Here is a 26,105-nt window from a genome sequence, read left to right as displayed (position 1 = left end):
GGCATGGCTCAAGTGGTAGAGTGCCTGCCTAAAAAGCATCTGGTAGCTCTTGTTTTCCAATTGTTCAGCTATATCTCTCCTTCCTCATATCCAGTAGTCCACATTTATAAAGTTTTATGTTATTTACAAACCTAACTAATTTTAGTCTTTTCCAACTGAGGTGTTATACCTTTATACAATATCTTAGATTCTCTTATCTAAGAACTAGAATGCTAAAATGAAGATTCAGTCTGGTTTAAGAACATTCAATTATTCTTAAGAAATCCATCCCCTGATGTTTAAGAAAATTACAGTATATACTTTCCCTGGCAGCTGCGATGCTTCACAGCTGTTATGTTAACAGCTGACAAAGATAAGCTTTCAATGTTAGAAATAAGAATCCACAGAAAATGCTTTGCCTCAAATCATAATTCATCATGGTCTTTATATTATATGTTCCCAATTCTTTGTGTTCTTAGAGAATAGGTTACCATGTGTAGTATTTACTGTTAATTATGACAATTGTGAATACCCCTAAGAAATAATGTTTTCCATTATACTTTATCATTCCACACAATGAGGTTTGACTCCTCTTATTTAAAATTCTGGCTTATTTAAGATTCTGAAACTCATATAAGGATAAATCCATCTGAAAACTGACACAACTGACAACACAAAAAAGGAGAAAAAGATTCCATTATTACTTTGACAACTGCCAAAACAGGCTTGAAAATGAACCTTTCCCTACTTCCCATGACCCCATAGTAGCTAGAGGCAGCCAGGTTCATTTTTACTTGCAAGAACTAGAATAGTTTCAAAGGGTAAGCTTTTTTTTTTTTTTGGTAAGCTCCTCAGTACCAAAAAGGAAAAGTAGTATTCAAACTCTCAGCTTCCTAAGCAGAAGGAATTCATGATAGAATATAAGAACCAAAATTTCCTAGGTGTGTAAGAACACAGAACTCCTCATATAACTTTAACTGCAAGCCTAAAACGGTATGATCAGATTTATAAAGACCATGGGTAGTATATAAATACTGTAAACACATGGCTAAAAGAAGCAACTGAAGAGTAGGATATCTAACATAAAATTCATCGGTGTCATTAACTCCCAGTATGTTCATATTATTCAAGCTATTAGAAAACTATCTTAAATACTATTAAGCTATATGCAATTAAATCTTATTTGTACATTACCTTTCGAGTTTGCATTTTCTCTGTTCTCCTTCGAAAGGCAACGTAAGGGTCATTGTTAGTAGACCCATCTCTTTTTTCTTGTTTGATCTGTGGAATGAGGGATGGCCCCCTGCAGTTTTTACGTTTTCTCACCCAGTAGTCATATACAGCTTTAATAAGATAATCATCTTCATTTAGCAGCAGTTTTGCTTCTTGAAGTGTTACAAGCTAAATGAAAAACACAAGATGTCATTTGACTACAATGTTTGAAAAAGGAAACAAAGTTAAACTACAGCTTCAGGAAAAAATGTGATCCATTCTAGCAATTATATCAGATAATTATTGGCAGGGGAAGACACATTTCAATTTAAACTAACAATGAATTCATTAATTAGTAAAAATTAGTATTTTTCCCTGGGAGGTAGTAAGTAGTTCTACAACTTATAAACTATTTAAGAAAGCTGGATAAAAGATATTTTTGAAGACTATAACAGATTTCTGTGTTCAGTAAGTCTTAGACTAGAAGGTATCTAGGGTCTTTCAAAGTTCTGATATTCTATGATTCTAAACATTCCAAGATCTACTAGTTCTGAAGTCTACTAGTGTCTACTTATCTGACTGAATCTTAACAGAAACCAGAAGATAATAGGTTTCTTTTTATCTACTTCTAAAATACAATATACTGAAACTCACTACAATATGCCTATTTTGGAACTCATAAAGAAAAGGACAAACAGCATGTTTCCACAAATTTCAAAATTAGGAAACTTTGAATTCCTCATATGAAATACCTAATTACATTTAAGCCGGCTAAATGCTAGAGAAGCCTTGTTCTTAACACTCATTCAGCTCATGATCATGTCTGGGACAGTGGTCCTAAGATTTTCCCTAGGAAATCATAGGAACCTAGCTCTCCTTATCAGTGCAGCCAGCGTAACGCTGACATACCTTATGAAAGTTTGCTTGATCACGTGTTGCCTTGCTCCTTTAGAAGACCAGAGGAGCCAATTAGCTTTAGCAGGTTGCAACAGGAGTTACACATAACCATTTGCAGTGAACTTCAGAAGATCATGTTATTTTAGAGCTGGAAACCCTTACTGAAATGATGCCATCCCAATCATTGCAGTTTTTTTTTTAATTTTTATTAGCACATAATGGTTGTATAGGGGAATACACTGTGATATTTACATATGTGTTTACAATATATCTTAGATTTACCACCTCCATTGTTCTCCCTCCTCTCCACTCTTCCCCATTCTTAGAACAATTTCTTTTACTTTCATATATAAATGCAAAATACATCTAGCCTATTCACCCTCATTTACCCTTATGTCTTCCCCTCTGTCACTGATACCCACCCACAGAAAAGATCTATTTTAACCTCTGTCCCTTATTTTTTTTAAAGTGTATATTGACAGTCCAGAGGGCATTGCCCTGGCATTTCAGACATGCGTATTTTGTGCTTTAATAACATCAGCCTCCTTTCATCACTTACTCTTTCTCTATCACCCTGCTCCCCCTCCATTCAACATTACATTATATAATATATATTACAATATAATATATATATTACATTCATATATAAGGGATGTTTCAATATTTTTCATTCTCCTAATAATTTATTTCCCTCTCCAGGAGCCTTCCGTAGTCCCCTCAGATAGACCCATTAATACAATATCTCTCTTTCCTCCCCACCCTACATATATGATCATATATGTATTTATGTGTACATTTAACTTACAGGTCTGGTTTCCACAGGGAAAACAAGCAACCTTTGACTTTTTGAGCCTGGCTTACTTTACTTAACATAATGTTCTCTACTTCCATCCATTTACTTGCAAACAACATATTTTCATTCTTCTATATGGTTGAATAAAACTCCGCTGTGTTTATGTACTATAATTTCGTAATCTGTTTATCAGTAGTGGGGATCTGGGCTGTTTCCAAAGCTTGGCTATTGTAAATAGTGCTGCAATAAACATGGGTGTGCAAGCAGCTCTAACATATCCTACAGTATATTCCTTTGGATATATGCCCAAGAGTGGTATGGTTGGATCATATGGTAGTTCTGTTTTTAGTTTTTGACAAACCTCCATACTGCTTTCAATAGCAGTTGCACTAATTTACATTGCCATCAGTAGTGTAGGAGTGTTCTTTTTTCCCCACATCCTCACCAGCATTTGTTTTGTTGGGTTATTGATAACAGCCATTGTAACTGCAGTGCAGTAGAATCTCAAATGTTGTTTTGATATGCACTTCCTTTATGGCCAAGGATGTTGAGCATTTCATTTACTGACTGACTGAATAACTGATTGTACTTATTGGCCATTTGTACTTATTTTAAGAACTGTCTGTACAGTTATATGCCCATTTATTCAGTGGGCTATTGATTCTTTGAGTAGTTTTTTGAGCTCCCAATATATTTTGGTTATTAAATCCTTTGTCAGATGTATAGTCGGTGTCATTTTAAAATTAAGGACTTTTTTTTTTTCAGAAGAAGTAGAAATATGTTCCTCTAGAAACTTAGAAATCAAGGAAGTTTTTTTCTAAAATTATAAAATCAATATACATATAGATCTGTATGTTATATGAAATCATGTGAAGTAGGTATGACATATATATGTATGGACATATATACACACACACACACACACATATATGTGTATATATATGTGTGTGTGTGTGTGTGTGTGTCACTTAATACGCATTTCATCCACTTAAGAGTAGTGTAAACCAGTATCTAACTGGCAAAAGGGTCTGTGGTAAATTTACTATTTCCAAGACAGTTCTAAGCTGTTTGATTCTTTGGGAGTCTAGAGACGGGCAGGCAAAAATTGACCTACTATTTGGGCTTTCCTTTTAGATCAGTTTCATGAGGACAAGGATCTCTTTGCTAACAGACAAAAACTGTGGCCTAGCAATTTCAATATATTTTGACTATACAAATGAATACATAAATTACATGTGAAAATTAATTTTTTTATTTATAGAAGTCAATTAAGCTAAAAGTAATTAATGATTAACTATCATTAGTTTACAGGCTGTGGGGAAGAAAAGCAAAAAACAAAAAACAAAAAAACAAACCCAATAACCTTTAAGATAAATTCACTCCCCAAAGAAACTTACAGAATGGCAATAGAACATAGTAGTAGTACAATAAAAATACCAGGCAGAGTAAGGAAACTATCAAGGAAAGGCTGCATTTTTATGCTAGTGATTGGCTATCTGTCTTTGTAAAAAAAAAAAAATTTTTTTTTTTTTTTGGTGAGTCTGAGGTTTGAACTCAGGGCTTCACGTTTGCAAAGCAGGCACTTACCACTTGAGCCACACCTCCAGTACATATTTGCTCTGGTTATTTTTGGAAATGGGGTCTTGAGAACTATTTGGCAGGCTGGCCATGAACTGAGATCCTCCTGATCTCAGTCTCCCAAGCAGCTAGGATTATAGGCATGAGCCACCAATGCCTAGCTATTTGCCTCATTTTTATTGCTTTACTTCTTTCAAATTTGATGCTTTATTATTTGTGTGATATCTCAAATAGTACTACCAAAGGCAGGTTTCCAAATAACTATAAGCATTTACATTAAATTCAAAGGCTAACTAAATGATCATTTTTTTTATCTTATGTGCTCTAAGAATAAATGCCTACAGTACAAAGTTGATACAGTGAAGCTGTGATATGACTCTAAGTAGATAACACTGGAAACATTTTTACTCGTCAAATGATCCCTAATTTACACAGTGCCACAAAATTATGGAAAACCAGTCTGACAAGAACATACCCACACTGAATGAAACAAAGATATATACTGTTATGCATTTTGAGTATTCTATGTATGTATGAAATTCAGAAGAAAACATCTTCACCAAAGGTCCAAAGAATGAAAAAGATCTTCAACTACAGTAACAAAGATTTGGTAGACTTATAAATGCCCTCCTGTATTAAACATAAACCATGTGCTATTTTTCAAGGGACATACATCCAAATAAAAAAAGAACACACCTGTTTAAAATTCTAACACTACTAAATAAAATATCTATCTTATAGAGAAGTGACATTAACCCATTAAAATTCATACTATTCTACTATGTCCATGTTTGAGATGACTACTTCAGAAAGATCTGTGTATTAATTCACTTCTTCCTTCAAAGTTTCCACTATAGTTTTCTGATTCTTAACACCCAACCCATGGTTAAACCACACATCACAGAATAGTGAAATTACAGTGATGAAATGGTTAGGATAAAGGTGTCTCCAATTCTATGAGAAACATCCCAAGGTATCAGAAATTGTCAAGAGTTCTATTTATCTTTCATTTAGAAGAAAATTGTTTTCTAACTACATACCAATAGATTGCTGACATGCTGAAACCAACCTTCTCTGCAGCCGTAGAAATGACCCTCTGATCTTTTTATAATACAAAGGTAAAACAAATCTGGATAAGACAACACTTTAAATAAGCTGAAGTGGAAACTAAAAACAATGAATTCAAATTATTTTCAGTCATATTACTCTTTCATTAACTTTACAAAGCACAATTATAACATACACCTACACAATATTGTAGCATAATGTGTTGGTTTTAAAATTATTTTGTGACAATATTTCACTGTACTGCTTCAAAAGACTTACATGATATTTCATTTTTAATCAATAAGCATTTAAAAATTAGAGTAAAACAAATACCCATTTCAACATGCTATACCTCTCCCATCTAAAAATGTACATATTCTTAGAGTATATAAGAACCACATTTTCTTAACTGCCACATTGATTTGGTGCATCTGCTTATAGTCTGCCCCAGTCACAGCCTAATTAATAATGCAGTTTCAATTAAACATTGGAGGTGCTCCATCAAACAAAAATATGATAGTTTGATTATTTTATTGAGTTTTGAAAATCCTTAATTTGACTTTGTAAGTGTGGTGAAGGTTGGGAATGTATTAGTTCATGTTTCTATCTGTAAGCAAGAGAAAGGTTCGTATTTAAAAGATACTGAATAGTTCAACAACTTCAGAAGTGTTTGAGAATCAGGTTTAGAATCTACAATGCCCAAAATCAGGCCATGGAACTGGTCCAGTAGTACAAACTGCTGCAGCTTACACAATAAGCACCAATGACATGGGGACTATACTAGGACAGCTGCTACTGCTGCCTTGTTAGCTCTAATCTTGCAGCCATCTCTACCACTACCAGATACTTCTCTGTGGTCCCTGCTTCTTTACATTATTAGTTCTCAATTCAAATTCAGAGGCTTTAGTTCCCTTTCAACACAGGGAAAATAGTACCCAAGATGCAAAGGGCATTAGGAAAGACAGCAATTAGCATTTTCTGTTCTTTCAGGGATGGTGAGGCAGGTTCTACCTTGCACTAAGACTTGTCAAGTGAAGGATTCTTCAAATGCAAGACGTGGTCTTCTGCTACAAAGCGCAGCTTAAAAGACTTAACTTTTTAAACTGAATAGTTTAAAAAGATGAAGATCTATCAACATATATCTTTCTTCAAAAAGTACTATTTAACTGCTCAGCATGTGTTAGAAGCCTTCCTAGGGAAAAAAAAAACACACCTCTAGCTTTCCTTCTACTTCTAGTCTCTAAGATTCTGGCAGGAACCTGGCACTAGGAAATAGAACTGCTGTAAGACATGGATCCTAAAATAATGGAACTTGGTTGAGTGCAAAAGGAGGACAGTAGGTAGTGTGAAATTCCTTCTTCAGGCTGGGAAGATGATAGAATTCATTAAGTGAATGTGAAATATTTAGTAAAATTACCACACTGGATGTAGACTACATGTTAGTAGTAAGACTAAGAATTAGAAATGTAGGACTTGGCATTCTAGGCAGAGGGAACAACAAAGAACTGTAAAAGAACAATAAAAAAAACTATGAAAGTATATCAGGGGACAGAATTCAGTGTGCTGCAGTCAGTTGGAACACCGACTTTATGCATAATGATAGTCACTGAAGATTTTTTGTTTTTGTTATTAATAAAACAGCTGGTGGCAGGAATGGTCCAGATAAAGGACAAGAAAGTGGGGGGGGGGGCCACAAAAAATATGATCTTGGAACAAAAAACTGGTTTGATTTAGTTATATTTGGCTATGGATGATAGTAAAGAAGCTAATCATTGACATGCAAGGTTGGCTGACTACATAGAAGATGATGATTATGCCATTAATTATAAAAGGAAGTAGACCTCAGAGCTGGGCAGGAAATGAATTTGAAATGCTTGCTATGGTAGAAAGGTTCCATAATAAGCATGGCCTGGAGCTTAGAAGGCAGAGAATTTGGGAAACAGCAACAAACTATTAGTAGTTTAAGATAAAAGAACAAGTGCTGAAGACAGATACCAAAGAAAGTATGTACAAATAGTGAACAGCAATGGGAGAGGAACTGAACAATGAAAAGAATCAAATGTGGTGCTCAACACCACGTCCCTAATACTACAAGGATATTATGTAGAATATAGGTTGAAAAAAGGCTCTTGACAGTAAGGAGGACACTAGCAGCTTTTTTTTTTTTGGTGGGACTGGGGTTTGAACTTAGTGCTTCACGCTTGCAAAACAGGTGTTCTGTAGCTTGAGCTACACCTCCAGTCCATCTTGCTCTGGTTATTTTGGAGATGGGGGTCTCTTGAACTATTTGCCTGGACTGGCCTCAAACCTCTATCCTTCGGATGATCTCAGCCTCCCAAGTAGCTAGGATTATAGGCATGAACCACCAGCACCCACTGATTAGTAACCTGAAAGAGTTCAATTCAGTAAAGTCAAGTAGATTGTGATGTGAGTAAAAGGTAAATGCAGGAAGCACCAAGTATGGCTAATCTTTTGAAAAATTTGATGACAAAAAAGGAGAGACACAGGATGGTAGTTTATAGAAAAAGATGAAATTAAATGGAAGGATTCTCTTAAAAATAGGAACCCTTGGTCACCTTTTTGGGCAAAAAGACAAAGATTTAAGAAATTAGAGATAATTAAAAATTAAATATTCAAAGAATATATGGCACATATATAATATAAAGAGTCAGAAAAGGTTTAGGATAATGCCCCTGTAAGAGGATAAAAGGAGACATGTAGGTGGAAAGGAAGGGAAATGATGGAATTCACATTGATGGTCTCAGTTCTTTGTGGTACCCCTGTTTTGGACAGTGGTATGGTCATGAGAAATAATAAAATTAGAATATAAATTGTTTAAAAAAAACAACAAAAGTGAAGACCATTTCAAGATAATGAGGAGGTCTGAGGACATAGCTCAGTGGTACTGTACTTGCTTAGCATGCACGAGGTCCCAGGTTCAAGCCCCAGTACCCATACGTTGGGGGGAAAGAAACATAAGAACATGGCAAATAAAAGAAATAGATGGGGACTAAATTAATTACAGCATTTGGTAACAGTTTTCAGTAATGACTTTCATTGACATAGTCTCTCAGAATGACAGAGGCAGAAAATTTGCCTCAGTCTTTTATGTCTTTTTCTACTAACCTAATAAATATCAGGTTAACCAGTAACTTGATTCCTTTCCCTGGCACCTGAACTGTGCCAGTCCCTAAAAAAGGAAAAATAAAGAGATAGGTGAATTTATAGACAGGGAGTTGGAAGGAAGACAGCCATTTGGCATCTTTAATCCTTGGTTCTAATAACAGGACTTTATCTTGTTCCTCTGACAACACGTCCATCATTTACCTCTCACTGCTTTAAGCAGCTGCTAATCATGCTCTGTGCTCTGCCAGTAGTCTCCCCATTTACAATACAGACCTGGCACAGAAGCAGGGCTGTGGTATAGATGGGGCAGGTTTACTTTGCCTCATCTTTCTATAGTCAGTGTAAGGAACATAGCCTGAGGCAAGCACCAGGAGGCCAGCCAGTTGCCTAAAGGCCTAGAAGCTTGGCCCTAAGCAGAGAAAATAAGATGGTTCTGATTATATGTACATAGCTAACTGTACTGTTCATATGTTTTTTGCTTATACTGCCCCCATTTATATAAGCTCCACAAGGGCAGGTCTTTTGTCATCTTTCTTATTCAGGGCTAACACCTGTCTTGTTCACCTACACACTTAGAAAGCAAATTAAAGAAGAAAGAGGTGAAGACTTTTGATGATACAATCATAACTATCCTGAGTAATTTCTAAGTAATTAGGAAAAATAGCAGAAATACCTAAAGTCTTGTTCAGCCTAGATTTATTAGGAAAATCTGCATCTTAAAAATCCTGAAACTGGGTACTCCCGTGGTCCTGTCGGTTAGCACTCAGGACTTATATTAAAAAGGCAGAAACGCTAGATACCAGTGATCCCAGAGTACTAATTATAATGAATATATAATAAACATAATGAATAGAAAAATTCCCAACACAAAGGTAAGAATTTCTCAATAATCAGTAAGTTGAATTTCTTTTGATAGGGCACTTTATTTTATTAAAATGGGGAGAAAGGCTGGCAGAAAGGCTAAATATGCAGCCAAGTAATTTTCCAATGGAAAAGTTTGGGAAATGCTCTGTAGAGCTGATGACACCTTGGGGATTTAAAGAACTTAAAAGGTAAGGGAAATTAATTTCTATAGGTAAACTAGTGAAAAGTTTTAAGGAAAGTCTACTGTAAAAAGTTTATGTTTGTTATAACTTCTTAATATATTAATAACAATTAGCACATAAGTACACCAAAAATTACTTTTAAAAATAGTTTATAAGTAATTATAACATCAGTACATAAAAATCACCAGTAATTGCAGCACCTAACTATAAGAATTGTTGGCATTTTGTTGTGCTTCTTCCTTAGGCACATGTATAAACGTAAATGTTTTAAACAAACTTTAGAAATTTTCCACACATACAATTCTACATTCTGTTTTCAAATCTAATATTATATAACAAACACTTTTTTATGGTATTAGTCATCATTCAAAAATCCTGATCTAATGGCTATATTATATTCCATCCTACAAGCACTTTATAATTTATTCTGAACATTCCTGTTTAAAGTCTGTTACACTTTTTTTTTTTTTGGGCAGCTCTGGGGTTCGGACACAGGGCCTCATGCATAGCAGACAAGCACTCTACCAATGAACTACTATCCTTAGCCCTCTAATTATTTTCATTGAGAATGACTCCCACAGATGGGAGTCAAATCAAAAAGTAATAAACATTTTAAGGCTCCTGACAAATGCTTCCCAGAAACATTGTACCATTTTAAATTCCCTGTTCCATCTATGGTACATCTCATTAAAGAAAATTCCCTATTACTTTGTGAATAGTTTTCTCTAACTAAAGAATTTAAATATGTAAGTAATTAAAAGTAAAAGCTGTTTAAAATGAACACCTTTCATATAAATCTAAGTAAGATTTGATGATTACCTTAGAGACCCAGCCAAACAAATTTAGTAACTGAAGTATCAAAATATTATCCTATCGAAAGGATTACGAAGATACATTTTTACCCATACAAGAAAAAAACTCAGAACAGTACTTGACATGCTCCTCCTATTCAAGAAAATTATGCTCAAGTATTCTGTTCAAGGAATATTTAAATAGAAATTCTAGGATGTTAGGAAAAGAAATTTAAGAGACAATAAAACGAAACATACTTTGGTCTGTCCTAAAGGAAATGCAAAATAAATGTGCTACTTGGGTTAACTATAGAGTAAGAGACATTTTTACATGGTACAGTACCTGATTAGAGCTGGCTTTTTCAAGTCTGTCAATCATAATTTCAAATTGCAAAGGCTTAATTTCCATCTTCCTGTTAAGTCTATTTAACAAGGTCTCATCTTCTGAATCCATATCATAATCTGGTTGCTCGTTGTCTAGATTAAAAGCTAGAAAAAAAAAGAAAAATTCTTCAAGCTGAGGAAAAACGATGAAGTTTCAGACTAATTGTACAATGCAAGAAAAAACAAAAGTTTGCTTTACATATGATTTAAAGCTTATTAGAAGAGTAAAAGCTTTTTAAAAAAATATCACAAATATATGACAAAATATAAAATAGCAATTATAAAAAGATGAACATGCTAGTTTGGCAGTATGATGAGAAGTTAAGGAACAAAATTAAGAACCTGAAATAAACTCGAGTATATAGCATCTGATGGAAATCACTGAAGATAAATCACAAACTTTTTTTTTTAAGTACTGACATGACAGACTAGTTATTTAAAAAAGAAAAAAAAAATTAAGCTGAATTCCTACCCTTCTCCTAACACCAATAAATGACCTATTTAACAAAATTTTATAGGGAAAAAAAACACAAAAATACAAGAAAATAAAATGCAGGGGAAAAATTCATGGGCAGATACAAACTGAGAAATCAAAAAACTAAAGTAATTAACCTAACTATATAAAAATTAAAAATTCTACATATACAATTTAACAAACTATGTCAAAAGATAAAACACAATGAGAAAGAAGTGTAAATGTAAACAAAACTGGCAAAGGAATAAACCAATGACTTTTAAACATAAAAAAAAACCAAAACCCCGCTTAACCCCGTTCATAATTAAATAGATGCAAACATAAATAAGGAGATAGTACCTTCCACCAATCAGATAGACTAAGGTCTAAAAGCTGGTAATATGCTATTTTGTAATGTGAGGAAGAAATTGTAAGTTGATTTAGCTCAATTTAAAATATATTCCCTCAGACTTGACAATGCTATTTCTATCCTATAGATAAGCTTATACAGTAACAAAGATATATACACAGTATTAGTTGTGACACTACTGAGAATTTAAAAATGCAAAAAAGCAGTATGTGTAGGATTAGAGAAATAAATGAAAGTTTATACACATATGAAATATACGAAGAATAAGTGACCTACTAATTCTGACATGGAATGAAAAAACATTAAGTGAAAAAAGCTAAGATGCCAAATAGTACATGTAGTGCACTGAGATATGTTTTTAAAAAGAGGGCACGGATGGATATATACACATGTGTTTTTAAATGCACAAGGACATACAAGAAACTGGTAATAGTTCACTACTTCTGGGTAAGAGGATTATAGGGAAAGGAGTTCAAGGATGGTTGAATTTTCTTTTTTATATTGTTTGACATTTTAAGCATGTGCATGTACTATTCAAATACAAATGGGAAAACAAAGTGCTACAAATTATGTGTTGAAATTATATGACAAGATTTTGAGACAGACCTATCACCAACAGGTTGGCTATTTAGGGTACATGCATATCAAGGTGTAAACTAATACCCTACATGCATGCAATGAGAAATGTCCTGGTATTCTCAGATTGAGCATGACATTCTTTTTTTTTTTTGTATTTTTGATTCTGTGATTTTTTTTAAAGAATTTATTTATTTATTTTTTAATTTTATTATTCATATGTGCATACAAGGCTTGGGTCATTTCTCCCCCCTGCCCCCACCCCCTCCCTTACCACCCACTCCACCCCCTCCCTCTCCCCCCACCCCCTCAATACCCAGCAGAAACTATTTTGCCCTTATTTCTAATTTTGTTGTAGAGAGAGTATAAGCCATAATAGGAAGGAACAAGGGTTTTTGCTGGTTGAGATAAGGATAGCTATACAGGGAGTTGACTCACATTAATTTCCTGTGCATGTGTGTTACCTTCTAGGTTAATTCTTTTTGATCTCACCTTTTCTCTAGTTCCTGGTCCCCTTTTCCTATTGGCCTCAGTTGCTTTTAAGGTATCTGCTTTAGTTTCTCTGCGCTAAGGGCAACAAATGCTAACTAATTTTTTAGGTGTCTTACCTATCCTCACCCCTCCCATGTGTGCTAAAGCTTTTATCATGTGCTCAAAGTGCAATCCCATTGTTGTGTTTGCCCTTAATCTAATGTCCACATATGAGGGAGAATATACGATTTTTGGTCTTTTGGGCCAGGCTAACCTCACTCAGAATGATGTTCTCCAATTCCATCCATTTACCAGCGAATGATAACATTTTGTTCTTCTTCATGGCTGCATAAAATTCCATTGTGTATAGATACCACATTTTCTTAATCCATTCGTCAGTGGTGGGGCATCTTGGCTGTTTCCATAACTTGGCTATTGTGAATAGTGCCGCAATAAACATGGGTGTGCAGGTGACTCTGGAGTAACCTGTGTCACAGTCTTTTGGGTATATCCCCAAGAGGGGTATTGCTGGATCAAATGGTGGATCAATGTCTAGCTTTTTAAGTAGCCTCCAAATTTTTTTCCAGAGTGGTTGTACTAGTTTACATTCCCACCAACAGTGTAAGAGGGTTCCTTTTTTCCCCGCATCCTCGCCAACACCTGTTGTTCTTAATGTTGCTAATGATGGCTATTCTAACAGGGGTGAGGTGGAATCTTAGTGTGGTTTTAATTTGCATTTCCTTTATTGCTAGAGATGGTGAGCATTTTTTCATGTGTTTTTTGGCCATATGAATTTCTTCTTTTGAGAAAGTTCTGTTTAGTTCACTTGCCCATTTCTTTATTGGTTCATTACTTTTGGGAGAATTTAGTTTTTTAAGTTCCCTATATATTCTGGTTATCAGTCCTTTGTCTGATGTATAGCTGGCAAATATTTTCTCCCACTCTGTGGGTGTTCTCTTCAGTTTAGAGACCATTTCTTTTGATGAACAGAAGCTTTTTAGCTTTATGATGAGCATGACATTCTTAAAAGTAGTTTGTAATATAGTAATGGAAACAGATGTGAATATTTATATAATTTTAGTAAAATCAGTCTCTTACTACAGATAATACTGAAAAACAAATACTTAAAGGCATTTACTTTATAATCAGTAAGTGACAGCTCATAAATCTGAACTCTAGCTCTTTAATTTTTTGGTAACAAAAAATAATAGATAATAAAAACAAAAATAAAAGTTAGCTAATACTTATTACCTTACATAGCATTTACTATGGTCAGGCAGTGGTCAAAATACTTTATACATACTAAATTAGCTGTCACAACCTCTCTATGTAATAGGTAATATTTTATCTCCCAATGAGTCTCACATTTTAATAAATCAGGAGAGTATAGCTATTGGTGAACTTATGACACAGATGATTTTGTAAGTATGATTCTTAAAAAATTATTCTTGAAAATAAAATGTATTATCTTTTATATATGGTTTTGAATTGTATGGTCATCAGTAATTTTAAAATGTGCTTTAAAAGTTAAACAAATGCAGTAATATTACTGGACATGGGTCACACACTAAGGGGAGAACACCCATGGAAGGAATAGGCAAAGGGAAGGAAACCTAAAACTTGAATGTGGTTGATGGGCTGACTGTAGAGGAGTGAATATAGTAATCTTAAACTGGCAGTGGCCACTATGGGAAGGGGACCAGCAAGTAGCAAAGAAGTCTGGCAGAGATGAACCAATGTGGGTTGCAATACACATGTGCATAGAAGCAATGCTAGGAATCTCTCTGTATAGCTATCTTTATCTCAAACTAGCAAAAATGCTGTCTTTCTTATTATCTCTTATGTTTTCTCTTCAACAAAACTGGAGAACAGGGAAGAGCAGGTTCTGCCTGGAAGTGGGGGAGGTGGGGAGAAAGTGGCCCAAACAATGTATACACATATGAGTAAATGTAAAAACGATAAAAATTTTTAAAAAGTCAATCCAAAGCATTTCAAACTCAATGACAGATGATGTGGATCCTATAAACTATACAGATTTCTAAAAATTACTCTTTCTTCCACAAAGGAATGTTGCATTTGGGAGTGCACAAAATGAATGCCTTTGGTTCACAGGCTAACAACAGATAGTTAATAAAAATCAGGTAGTTGATACAACTAGAAGAGATTTTAGAGAAAAAATTTATGGCAGAATTTAACCCAATACACAAATTTCTAAGTTAAACAGGAATTTTCAAATGTTCAAGGGCAAGGATATATATACAAACTGCGTGACCATCTTTTACACACCTACCTAATCTTACTCACCTCTTGTTCCACCTCCTATCTGCTCTATCGCCTTATTCTATTCTTACAAAAGCCAGTGCCCTAGCTTGTGAGGCAGGCGAAGGGACAAGAAAAGCTGGAAAATAGTTTAGAAAAATTAATAGTGAGAATTGATAGATCTGACAATGTGTTAAATCAGAACCAGGGCAAAGACCTGCTTACACCAGCACTATAAGTATTCTAATAGTATCATTTCTTTTTATTCAAAAACTACACCAGAATCATTATAGAGCTAGATGTTCTGCTGCTTTCAAACTAAGTACAAGTGTTCAATTGTACCTCTTTTACCTTAATTATACTGATTCTCTCCTCCATTAGTCAAAAAGACAAATTCTTTAAAAGCAGTAATTACTTTAGTCATAATTGTATACCCCCAACACAGTACTTAGAGAAAAAAAGAGTATTAAAAGCTGTTAATTAAAAATAGCATTTCTTAAATATAGTATAAGAAGAGACTCTGTTTTAAACAGCAAGCAGAATGTTTCCTGTAAGTTTACTAATACCTCATTCTTGGAACCCCCTTTTTTCTGGCTAAAAAACAAATGGTACAAATAGTGGGTTAGTTTCCTAGGCCAGGAAACCAAACAAAACAAGTAAAATGTCCCATATACAACAGAAAAAGGAAGGGGAGGAAGCAGGCAGGAGGGTTGGAAAGTTTTTGATGTAGCAGATCAACAGCATTAAGGTAAGAACATGGTTAAGAAGGGCATGTAGAAGACTTCCTGTGGCAAAGAAAAAGAGAAGGAAAAGGGAGAGTGAAGGAAGGAAGAAGATTAGAAAGTTCTCTGTGGTAGCCATCAGGAGAGTTTGGTTGCTCTCTGGCAGGGAGGACAACAGGTTTTACATAGGTAAGGCCAGTAAAAACTGCAGTTAGAAAATATAAAGCATTCACAGACTGACTGGTTACAGCTTAGAGAATATTTATATATAATTTAGTCTTAAATTAGCTGGTTAAAGCTTAAAACATTACTTCTAGTTAAAAGTGCTTTCCAAAGTCACTTAGTACTTGTCCATATTCATATGCAAATATCCAATAAGCACAGCTAGCTATCTAAGAGAATGAAAATAAAAGGAACCCAAAAGAAATACTACCAAAAAATTTCCCAGAGCCAAAATATGTTAGGATGTTTTCAGATTAAAAGGAGCTTACCAAGCATACACAAAATGAACAGTATATATTTCAATGTAGCACAAATGATGAGCCAGTTACCACTCATCACTTCATAATCTTTATGAATATGAATATTATTACTACATAATATTATGCACATTGTATGTTAAGAGGAAATATTTACTCCTCTTCCTCACTTTTCCACCTAAATTCTCTAGGAGAGAAATTTTCTCTCTATCCCTTCACTGTCTCCTGATTGGTGAACTTGGGAGGAGGACTTTATCAGCTCAATGCACTCAGGGTGCATATTCTCTCCTTCCTAGGCTGCATTCTTGTCAGCCTTTTATTGCATGGTAAAGCTCAGGAGGCTGATTCTGACCCTACAGTGGGAGACCTGTCTCAATGACCAACAAGTGGGTTGGCAGGTTTGTCTAGTTCAGAGGCTAAATATTCTGAAGTCCACTGAACTACATATTTATATTTTATCTTCCAGTGCCACTTTTATTAGCAATATAAAGCTGACATTTTATATGTCTATTTCTTAATTAGTTGCAAAACAGAAAAGGGAAAGGAATGCTACTTCTTCCTTTCCTAATCCCCAAACCAGTATTACAGACCACAGTCAGTATTTTATGTGTCTATAGTGTTTTTTTTAAGTTCACAGCATTTAGTCTCATCACATGGCCTTTAGGCAATACATAGTCAATACCAGAGAGCATAGGAATGTAAATATTCTCTAACACACTGGATGTATAAGACAATCAAAAGCACTTTAAAATCAAGGCTTTACAACAACAAAACCCATACTAATCACATCCCTACTTTAATTCTGTGAATTCAGAATACTTTACATGAACTCATTTTTGTATTTACAGATGTTACTCACTGTCTGTCTGACCCTGGATGCTAGATTTTCTCTTAAAGAAATGTGAACATAGAGACAACTTCTGTTTAAATAAGGCACAATGACAGGGGCCACATCACAGTAACTCAAGATTTAGCAAGTGTTTTCAGTTGTATTTTAACTAGTGATAAATCTTTTGTTTGGTTTATCTGAAAAAATAAATAAGGCAAAATGATCATTTTCAAAATCCCAAACACAAAGCAAAGAAAAAAAAATTTTTAATATCATACATTCTCAGAAGCGAGGTGAGAATTATCAATCAAATTTTTAGAACTACAAAGGACATAGATTAGCAGATAAGAGAACACAAAATATAAACTGCCTTGGAGGGAGGTGCAGACAATAGGAATCAGGAAACTCCCCCATTAGTAAGTAAGACTGAGACTCTGAAAGTGGGTAGGGTATGTTTGAATACAGGGAGACTGGGTGAACACCTCCTCCAGAGTAGTTACGTAACTACTTTTCTTCCCAAATGATATGAGCCTGAAGGTTAATCTACAAAGACTGCTCAAGACATAAGGCAGAACAGGGGCAATGAGGGCAAGTTAAGGCTCCATACAGCAGCAGGTAAGGTGAAAGTCCACATGTTTAACCACGAAATCTTCCACCACAACCATCCTATTCCTCCATCTTCCACCCTCGACTCAGCTATAAAAGCGAAAATGCTGTCAGACACTCAGAAATCAGATTGAAGAATTTCTCTATGAGAAAACTAATAACTGAAAGTACCATCAGATAAGTGACCTTATTTTAGTATAAATGGCCAGTCAGTCAAGTAATTCAGGTATTTAAGAAAAGACAATAAAGAAACATTAAGAAGGATCTCAGAGGAAACAAAGACAATGCAAGAATAAAAAAAAATACATCCTGAAAAAGAGTATTGAAACCATGAACCAAGAACAGGATACTATATAAAAGAAACACCTGGAGAACAACAAAAAATTGAAATTCAAAACTACATTAAACAGAGCATTGGATCTACCCACCATAACACTAGAAATTAGAAGACAGTGAAACAATGCTCAAGATTCTGAAAGACTGGTTCCAGCCCAAAACTCTGCAACCAGCCAATTGGTTGAGTATGATGGCACAGTTAAAAGTAATTTTAGAAATGTAAACCCCTCCGAAAAAAAAAAAAATCACTTCTTCATGTCCTTTCTTAAAAAGAAAACATGGACTCCAAAGTCAGGGAACTAACAGGATATGGGTAATGGGTAATATCCAGGATAATGGGGCAATAACAATATAGCAAGCCTAAGAGAAAACAGTCCAGAATAGCATGGCAAATGAATGGTTTGAGGAAAAAATGTCCACTGAAGAAATAAAACTAACAGATTGTCTCACTGTACATATTATGTGAGTTATACTTCTGCTGAAGAGTAGAAATTTAAGGTACACAGAAAAAGATGATACAAAGGTAAGAAAACCATTTCCTTGAAAATGCAACCTAACCAAGAAAGAACATGTAATCACTGTTAATTACCTGTCTCAGCTGTACATAATATATTGTATTATATTATGCACATTACTGTATAATATTATTACATAATATTGAATATCATGTGCATTGAAGATTGATTTAATATAAAGTTAGGAAAAATAGGGAAGTGTGCTGAAATGAAATGAAAGAACTAAATTTTCATCTTAAATAGTATGAAATTAAGGGATAGTACATTAAAAAGTAGTTCTAAAGTATAATAATATTATTGTTTAGAATTCTGAGGACAAATTCGAAAAGAAAAAGGTATGAAGGTGCAGTTGCCTCTGTGCAGAGAATGACTCTTTTTGTTTTTTTGGCGGTACTGGGGCTTGAACTCAGGGCCTATACCTTAAGCCACTCCACCAGCCCTTTTTTATGTTAGGTATTTTCGAGATAGGGTCTCATGGAATTAATTGCCCAGGGCTGGCTTTGAACCATGATCCTCCTGACATCTGCCTCCTGAGTAGCTAGGATTATAGGCATGAGCCAGTCACCAGTGCTCAGCTAAGAATGACTCATTTTAGAAAAAAATTAAGCCTAATGAAGTACTACTTTGATTTTTAAAAGCGTAAATTAAAAAGAAAACTAAAAAAAAAAAAGGCCATAGACACAATATGATTGTGATGACAGCGTTTATAATAATGGGCAAGACTACAGTTGTGAAGTAATACAAGGTAAAAAATTCTAGCTCCAGTTCATAGGCATCAAGAATCTTAATAATAATTTTATCTTGTTTTCTGCTTTAGTTATTTGAGTAGTCCACAGCTCTGTGACTAAAACTATCTACTTAAAATATTTCATCATTTGCAAAAAATAACCATGAGTTTATTTCAGTCTTTTAAAGTATATTTTACGATTCTAAGTTCTGAGAAAGAATTTATTCTTTGGTTTGCTTTCAGCCCTAAATATTTCCAGTTAATTATAAGTAGCTTAATAAAACCTTAATTCAGTTAAATACTATAAAATACAATTATTCATAATAATGTTTACTACTGATGCAACTACTTATTTCTAATTGTGCACTTTTACATAAAGAATTCTTTGCATTGAAACTAGATCCATGTCTTTTTTGTTGTTGTTGTTCATTTATTCACATGTGCATACACTGTTTGTAGATCCATGTCTTGCATCCTGTACAAGTATCAACTCAAAGTGAATTAAGGACCTTCATATAAGTGAAGCTAGTGCAGGAAAGAGCAGGGAACACACTGGAACTAATAAGCATAGGCAAGGACTTCCTAAATACAACTCAAATGGTTCAGCAACTAGGAGAAAGGATTGACAAATGAAATTTGTTAAATTCATTTAACAAATTTAACTTGAATTTGTTAAATTCATTTAACAATTCAAATACATTCCTAAATACAACTCAAATGGTTCAGCAACTAGGAGAAAGGATTGACAAATGAAATTTGTTAAATTCATTTAACAAATTTAACTTGAATTTGAAGTTAAAAAGCTTCTGCACAACAAAAGAAATGGTCATCAGATTGAAGAGGCTGCCCGCAGAATGGGAAAAAATCTTGGCAAGCTATACATCTGACGAGGAGTTCACAAGAATATACAAGAAGATCAAAAACTAAACTCCCCCTCCCAAAAAAACCCCCTAAACTCCCAAAAATCAATGACCCAGTGAAGAAACGGGCAAATGAATGAACAGAGCTTTATCAAAGGAAGAAGTCCAAATGGCCAAAAACCAAATGAAGAAACACTCAGCATTCCTGGCCATAAAGAAAATGCAAATCACTACCACTAAGATTCTACCTCACTCCTGTTAGAATGGCTACCATCAAGAACACCACCAGCACCAAATATTGGCAATGATGTGTGGAAAAAGGAACCTTCATACAGTGCTGATAGGAATGAAAATTAGTACAACCACTATGGAAGATAGTATGGAGGCTCCTCAAAAAACAAACTAGAACTAGAAATGCCGTATGATCCAGCAATACTACTTCCAGGGATATACCATAAGGAATATACGTCAGGTTGCAAAAAAGGCACCTGCACCCTCCCCCCATACACCCTTTAAGTCACAAACATAACCTTGTATATTTTCTTTTAAGAATGTTAGCTTTTCTAACATTTGTTAATTTTTATACATTTTTCCATATGGAAAACCAACTGTTCCAGCAAAGACTGAATACTTTCATCCTTTCCCTAATGCCTGTTTAGTCTTGCATCAAATTTCCATAAATGTCGGTGCTCTAATTTTTTTAACTTTTGTTGGTCTCTGTATCAATCATTGAATAAAAGACTAATATCCCAAATCATGAAATTGTAGAAAAGAATTATAAGAAAAACAGAATGACAGCAGTACATAGGGGTGGGGGTGGGAATAAGGGAGAACTACATTTCTTTGAATCTATCTTGTTTTACTGCTACTAGAACTATGTAAATATTTTACATGACAGAAAATAAAATCTAGGATAAAATCTCTAAATTAAGCAGAACCTAAGGTGTCATTTGGGTTCTACTTCAAGTATTGTGTCTCCCCCATATTTAAAAAAATTTTTTTGGCACTGGGGATTGCATTGAGGGCTTTGTGCATGTTTGAAAAGCATTCTACCACCTGAGCCACATCCTTTTTGTTTTTTAGACAGAATCTTGCTACCTTTTTCCCAGGCTGGCCTCTGCTTTCCATGTAACTGGGATTATAGGAGTGTACTGCCATACATGGTACCTAGTACGAGTTATCTTTAAGATTAAAAAAAGAAACCCATTCAATCAACCAACAAAAACCCCTGACATTGTTTTTAGTAGTTAGATTGTTGGTCCAAGTATTATTGAGATTATTATGGTGCCCTGTGGGATAAATCATGGGGTTTAAACAGATATCCTTGAGAGTTGATAAGATATGGAAGTTGTTAAGTATATAAGGTTAAAACTTGTTAGTCTTGTTTTCTTTGTGCTGAGGAATGAATCCTGGGCCTAGTGTATGCTAGGCAGGCACCCTACTACTAAAATATACACTCAATCTGATCTTGTACTCTTGTATTAGAGTAAGAAATAGTCCCAATGTGTTTTGATATATAAAACAAAGTCTCAAAGGCTTCACTAGGGAAACATTTCAAATTCATGGAAAGGGGCGAGGGTTAGCGATTTATCTAGTTATGGCTAAATTTCAGAATAATTTTTCTATTATTCTATGAGGCTATATTAATGTAATATCCTAATTTAAAGCAAAAAAGAACTAATAAGTTGCCAGAGGTGGGGGCTTATTAAGTAACAGTGATGTCACAAATGACTTCTTCTCCTACATGTCTTATCTTTTTTGGGAAAAAAAAATTCTAAGCAAGTCACAGTGGATTCTATGTTCTTCTTTAGCTAAAGTATACTAGATTAAGAAGTGGCAAACTGACACATTATAAGATGGCAACTATAGGGAGGAAGCAGAAAAGTGTGCTTCTTAAAGTAAAATCTTGGAGAGACGCTGGAGATACACCTTACAGGAAAAAACACCAAGAAGAGGCAAAATGTTGACTCCTCCACACCCCCACCCCACACATAGCATCCCCAATGCACGTTAAATGAGAAACCAGGAGGGTTCCCACAACGGCAGATGCCAGCAATCAGGCCCCTTGGGAAGATGCAGACCACAAGGTGTGCTAAGGAGGAACGTGGTACTCCCACAGACAATCCTGGGCCAGATCAGCATAGCCCTGTGGACAGAATGACCCCCACCCAGGGAAAAAAAGAGAAACTGAATAATAAACAACAAAAAAGACAGTAGCAAAGAGGGTGGGGTGCCCTGAGCTCTGAAGATGGGGGAGGGGCAATCCCCCATGGAACTGTAAATAAACAAGCCTTTGGGAGAAGGCAGGAGCAGCAGCACCTGCCCAGCAACCAAGAGCAGGAAAGCTTGTAAAAGTGGCAGTGGGAGGAAAACTCCACAGGAGAGGGGGGAACGCCCACGTCCCATGTGAACTGTAAAAAAACACGCTGGCCTGAGAAAGTGGGAGCAGTGTCACCTCCCCCAGTGTGCTTGGAAAGGGGAAAGCTTGTAGCAGTGGCGGTCCCACCCAGCAGAACTCTAAGTAAGCAAAGCCTGTGGGGCTAGGTGAGTGTTAAGCTCACTCCTAAGATCTGCATAAATAAAGCCTCCAGCAACAGCAGGATGACAGCAGCCGGCAGGAGAGCCACAGCTTCAGACAGGCATTCACAAACTGTCTCCAGACATTTTTTTTCTCTCCCTACCTTTGATAAGATAACAACCGAACTACACCTGCATGCTGAAAAATTTACTCAAACTGTATTACATTTGAACTTGGGACACTTTGTGGGTTTTTTTTTTTTTTTTCCCCCTTTGATGAGACAACGACAGAACTACTTCTGAGACACCATCTCCAGGACTGGAGGATGAGGAACTAACAACAAAATTATTAAGACTGAAACTTTATTGCATTTGAACTTGGAAATTTATTTTATTTTATTTCATTTTCAATACTCTCTATCTAATGCCTGTTTAGCTTACTGTTGATTAGTATCCTATCTCTCCCTGTTTATATCTTTGAAACTTGTTTGTTTTTTACAAGTTTATTTGTTTTTCCCTTTTTCTTTACCTTCTTTGCTTTCCTTCTCCTCTCAGCCTTCCATTCTAAATATCACCATTGCTATTATTACAAGCTAGAAAATACTTAATTGCACACAGTACAGGGACAATAACAATACCAAGGGCAATGATGGAAAGACAGAAAAAACAGGGAAACCAGTTTCCCCACAGCAAAAAATTAGTATAGGAACGAGAAGGAAATGAAGAAAACAGATACTCACATCCAGACTCCAACAAAATGATAAACTATGCCAAACAACCCAATGAAGCCCACAAAAACAATCTAAAAGAAGAAATCTTACAGGTAGGTAATCAATGAGAATTTTATAGAGATGATACTGGATCTGGTCAACCAAGATGTACAAAGACACTCAAGAAATTTCAAGACAACAAAAATAGAGAATTTGAGAAAGCACAAGAACAAGTAAAAGAAACTATAGAAGCACTGTATAAACACCAAAGTGAAACAAAGAACAAGATAAATAAATGGATAAATGAACTCAGGACAAAAATAGACAACAATAAAGAAGAAAACAGCCAGGATATGGAAAACCTCAGAAAAAAGAACGAAACAGAACTGCAAAACAAAATGGAAGGCCAATCCAGCAGAATAGAACAAACAGAAGACAGAATCTCAGAACTTGAAGATGAAATGGTAATTAAAGGAAAAACTGAAGAACTATTAGTTAAACAACTCAAGACCTGTGAAAAGAAAATGCAAGAATTCACCGACTCCATCAAAAGACCAAACTTGAGAATGATGGACATCGAAGAAGAAGAGGTGCAAGCGAAGGGAATACGTAATATATTCAACAAAATAATAACAGAAAATTTCCAAAATCTAGAGAAATCTATTCCCATACAGATGCAAGAGGCCTCCAGAACATCAAACAGACCAAACCAAAACAGAACTACCCCACGGCATATTACCATTAAAACAACAAGTACAGAGACCCGAGAAAGAATACTGAAGGCTGTAAGAGAGAAAAAACAAGTAACATACAAAGGTAAACCCATGAAAATCACAGCAGACTTCTCAACAGAAACATTAAAAGCAAGAAGAGCTTGGGGTGAGACCTTCCAGGGACTGAATGAAAATAACTTCAACCCCAGGATACTCTACCCAGCAAAACTATCATTCAAAACAGATGGAGCAATAAAAGTCTTCCACGATAAGCAGAAACTAAAACAATAAGTGACCACAAAGCCACCACTACAAAAGATTCATCAAGGGATTCTGCACACAGAAAGTGAAACCCAACATAACCATGAAAGGGTAGGCAGCACCAAACTACAGGAAAAGAAAAAGCAAGAAAGTAGAGAGTAACCTCAACTTAGGTACACACAATCAAACCTTCAAACAACTAAGACAACTAAATGACAGGAATCACCACATACCTATCAGCACTAACACTTAATGTTAAAGGACTTAATTCCCCCATCAAAAGGCACCATTTGACGAACTGGATTAAAAAGGAGACCCATCTCACCGACAGAAATAAGCAGATGCTTAGGAAGAAAGGCTGGAAGAAGATTTACCAAGCCAATGGCCCCCGAAAACAGGCAGGAGTAGCAATACTTATCTATGACAAATTAGACTTCAAACCTACATTGATCAAATGAGATAAAGAAGGACATTCCATACTAATAAAAGGGGAAATAGACCAAAAGGAAATAATAATTATCAACCTATATGCACCCAATGTCAATGCACCCAATTTCATCAAACATACCCTGAAAGACCTAAAAGCATAAATTAACTCAAACACAGTGGTTGTGGGAGACTTTAACACCCCATTATCATCAATAGATAGGTCAGAGAAAAACTGAAACCATTCCCTCCAAAATCAGGAACTAAAAAAGGATGCCCACTATCTCCACTCTTATTCCAACATAGTACTGGAATTCCTAGCCAGAGCAATTAGGCAAGAGGAAGGAATAAAAGGAATACAAATAGGTAAAGAAACTGTCAAAATATCCCTATTTGCAGAAGACATGATCCTATACCTTAAAGACCCAAAAAACTCAACTCAGAAGCTTCTAGACACCATCAATAGCTACAGCAAGGTAGCAGGATATAAAACCAACACAGAAAAATCATTAGCATTTCTATACACTAATAGTGAACAAACTGAAAAAGAATATATGAAAACAATTCCATTTACAATAGCCTCAAAAAAAATCAAATACCTAGGTGTAAACCTAACAGAAGATGTGAATGACCTCTACAAGGAAAACTATACACTTCTAAAGAAAGAGATTGAGGAAGACTATAAAAGTGGAGAGATCTCCCATGCTCATGGATTGGTAGAATCAACATAGTAAAGTAAAAATGTCTATACTCCCGAAAGTAATCTACTTGTTTGATGCAATTCCCATCAAAATTCCAATGACATTCATTAAACAGACTGAAAAATCTACCGTTAAATTTATATGGAAACGCAAGAGGCCACGAATAGCCAAGGCAATACTCAGTCAAAAGAACAATGCTGCAGGTATCACGATACCTGACTTCAAACTATATTACAAAGCAACAACAATAAAAACAGTATGGTACTGGCACAAAAACAGACTTGAAGACCAGTGGAACAGAACATAGGACCCAGATATGAAGCCACACAACTATAACCAACTTGTCTTTGGCAAAAAAACATTGGGGTTTGCACCCTCCCAGGTCTTTCTGCTTGCTAGATACACACTGTACTCCTTGAGCCACTCCTCCAAGCAAGGTCTTTACATTTTTAAAGAGTAGTTAAAAATAATGAAGAGGAGGAAGAGAAGGAAATACAATTTGGTTCTTTTGAGGTATACTTTTTTCTCTTGGCTACCTCTCAAAGTTTCATTACTCATTAACAAAGAAAATCTTATGGCATGTTATCATAAGATACTGTTTGAAATAATCTTAAGGATGTTAACTAAGCAAGAAACCAATTTAAAAATGAAGTCAATTTTTAAGGTTTGTCTAGCTCTGAAATGTTTAGATCTGAATCTGGCCAGAAATTTATCTGAGTC

The 26,105-nt window shown here is 35.2% G+C and overlaps 1 protein-coding gene and 1 non-coding gene across 2 annotated transcripts in view; both read right to left on the bottom strand.

Moving 5' to 3' along the window:
• Positions 1-26,105, bottom strand: part of Epc2 (enhancer of polycomb homolog 2) — a 131,699-nt gene that overhangs the window by 26,272 nt on the left and 79,322 nt on the right. Inside the window, exons 3-4 of the mRNA XM_020170426.2 lie at positions 10,813-10,958; positions 1,174-1,380 (exon numbers count right to left, since the gene is read on the bottom strand). Coding sequence (XP_020026015.1) covers positions 1,174-1,380; positions 10,813-10,958 — 353 coding nt within the window. The remainder of the gene's footprint in view (positions 1-1,173; positions 1,381-10,812; positions 10,959-26,105) is intronic.
• LOC141422956 (small nucleolar RNA SNORA51) lies at positions 8,879-9,009 on the bottom strand. Its single transcript, XR_012447646.1, has one exon. It is a non-coding gene; the product is annotated as a small nucleolar RNA SNORA51 (small nucleolar RNA).

The sequence above is a fragment of the Castor canadensis genome, chromosome 4 (assembly GCF_047511655.1).
Source record: "Castor canadensis chromosome 4, mCasCan1.hap1v2, whole genome shotgun sequence".
In the NCBI taxonomy this organism is placed as follows: domain Eukaryota; kingdom Metazoa; phylum Chordata; class Mammalia; order Rodentia; family Castoridae; genus Castor; species Castor canadensis.
The sequence above is the reverse complement of the archived record's forward strand: the minus strand, read 5'-3'. Positions and strand labels throughout refer to the sequence as shown.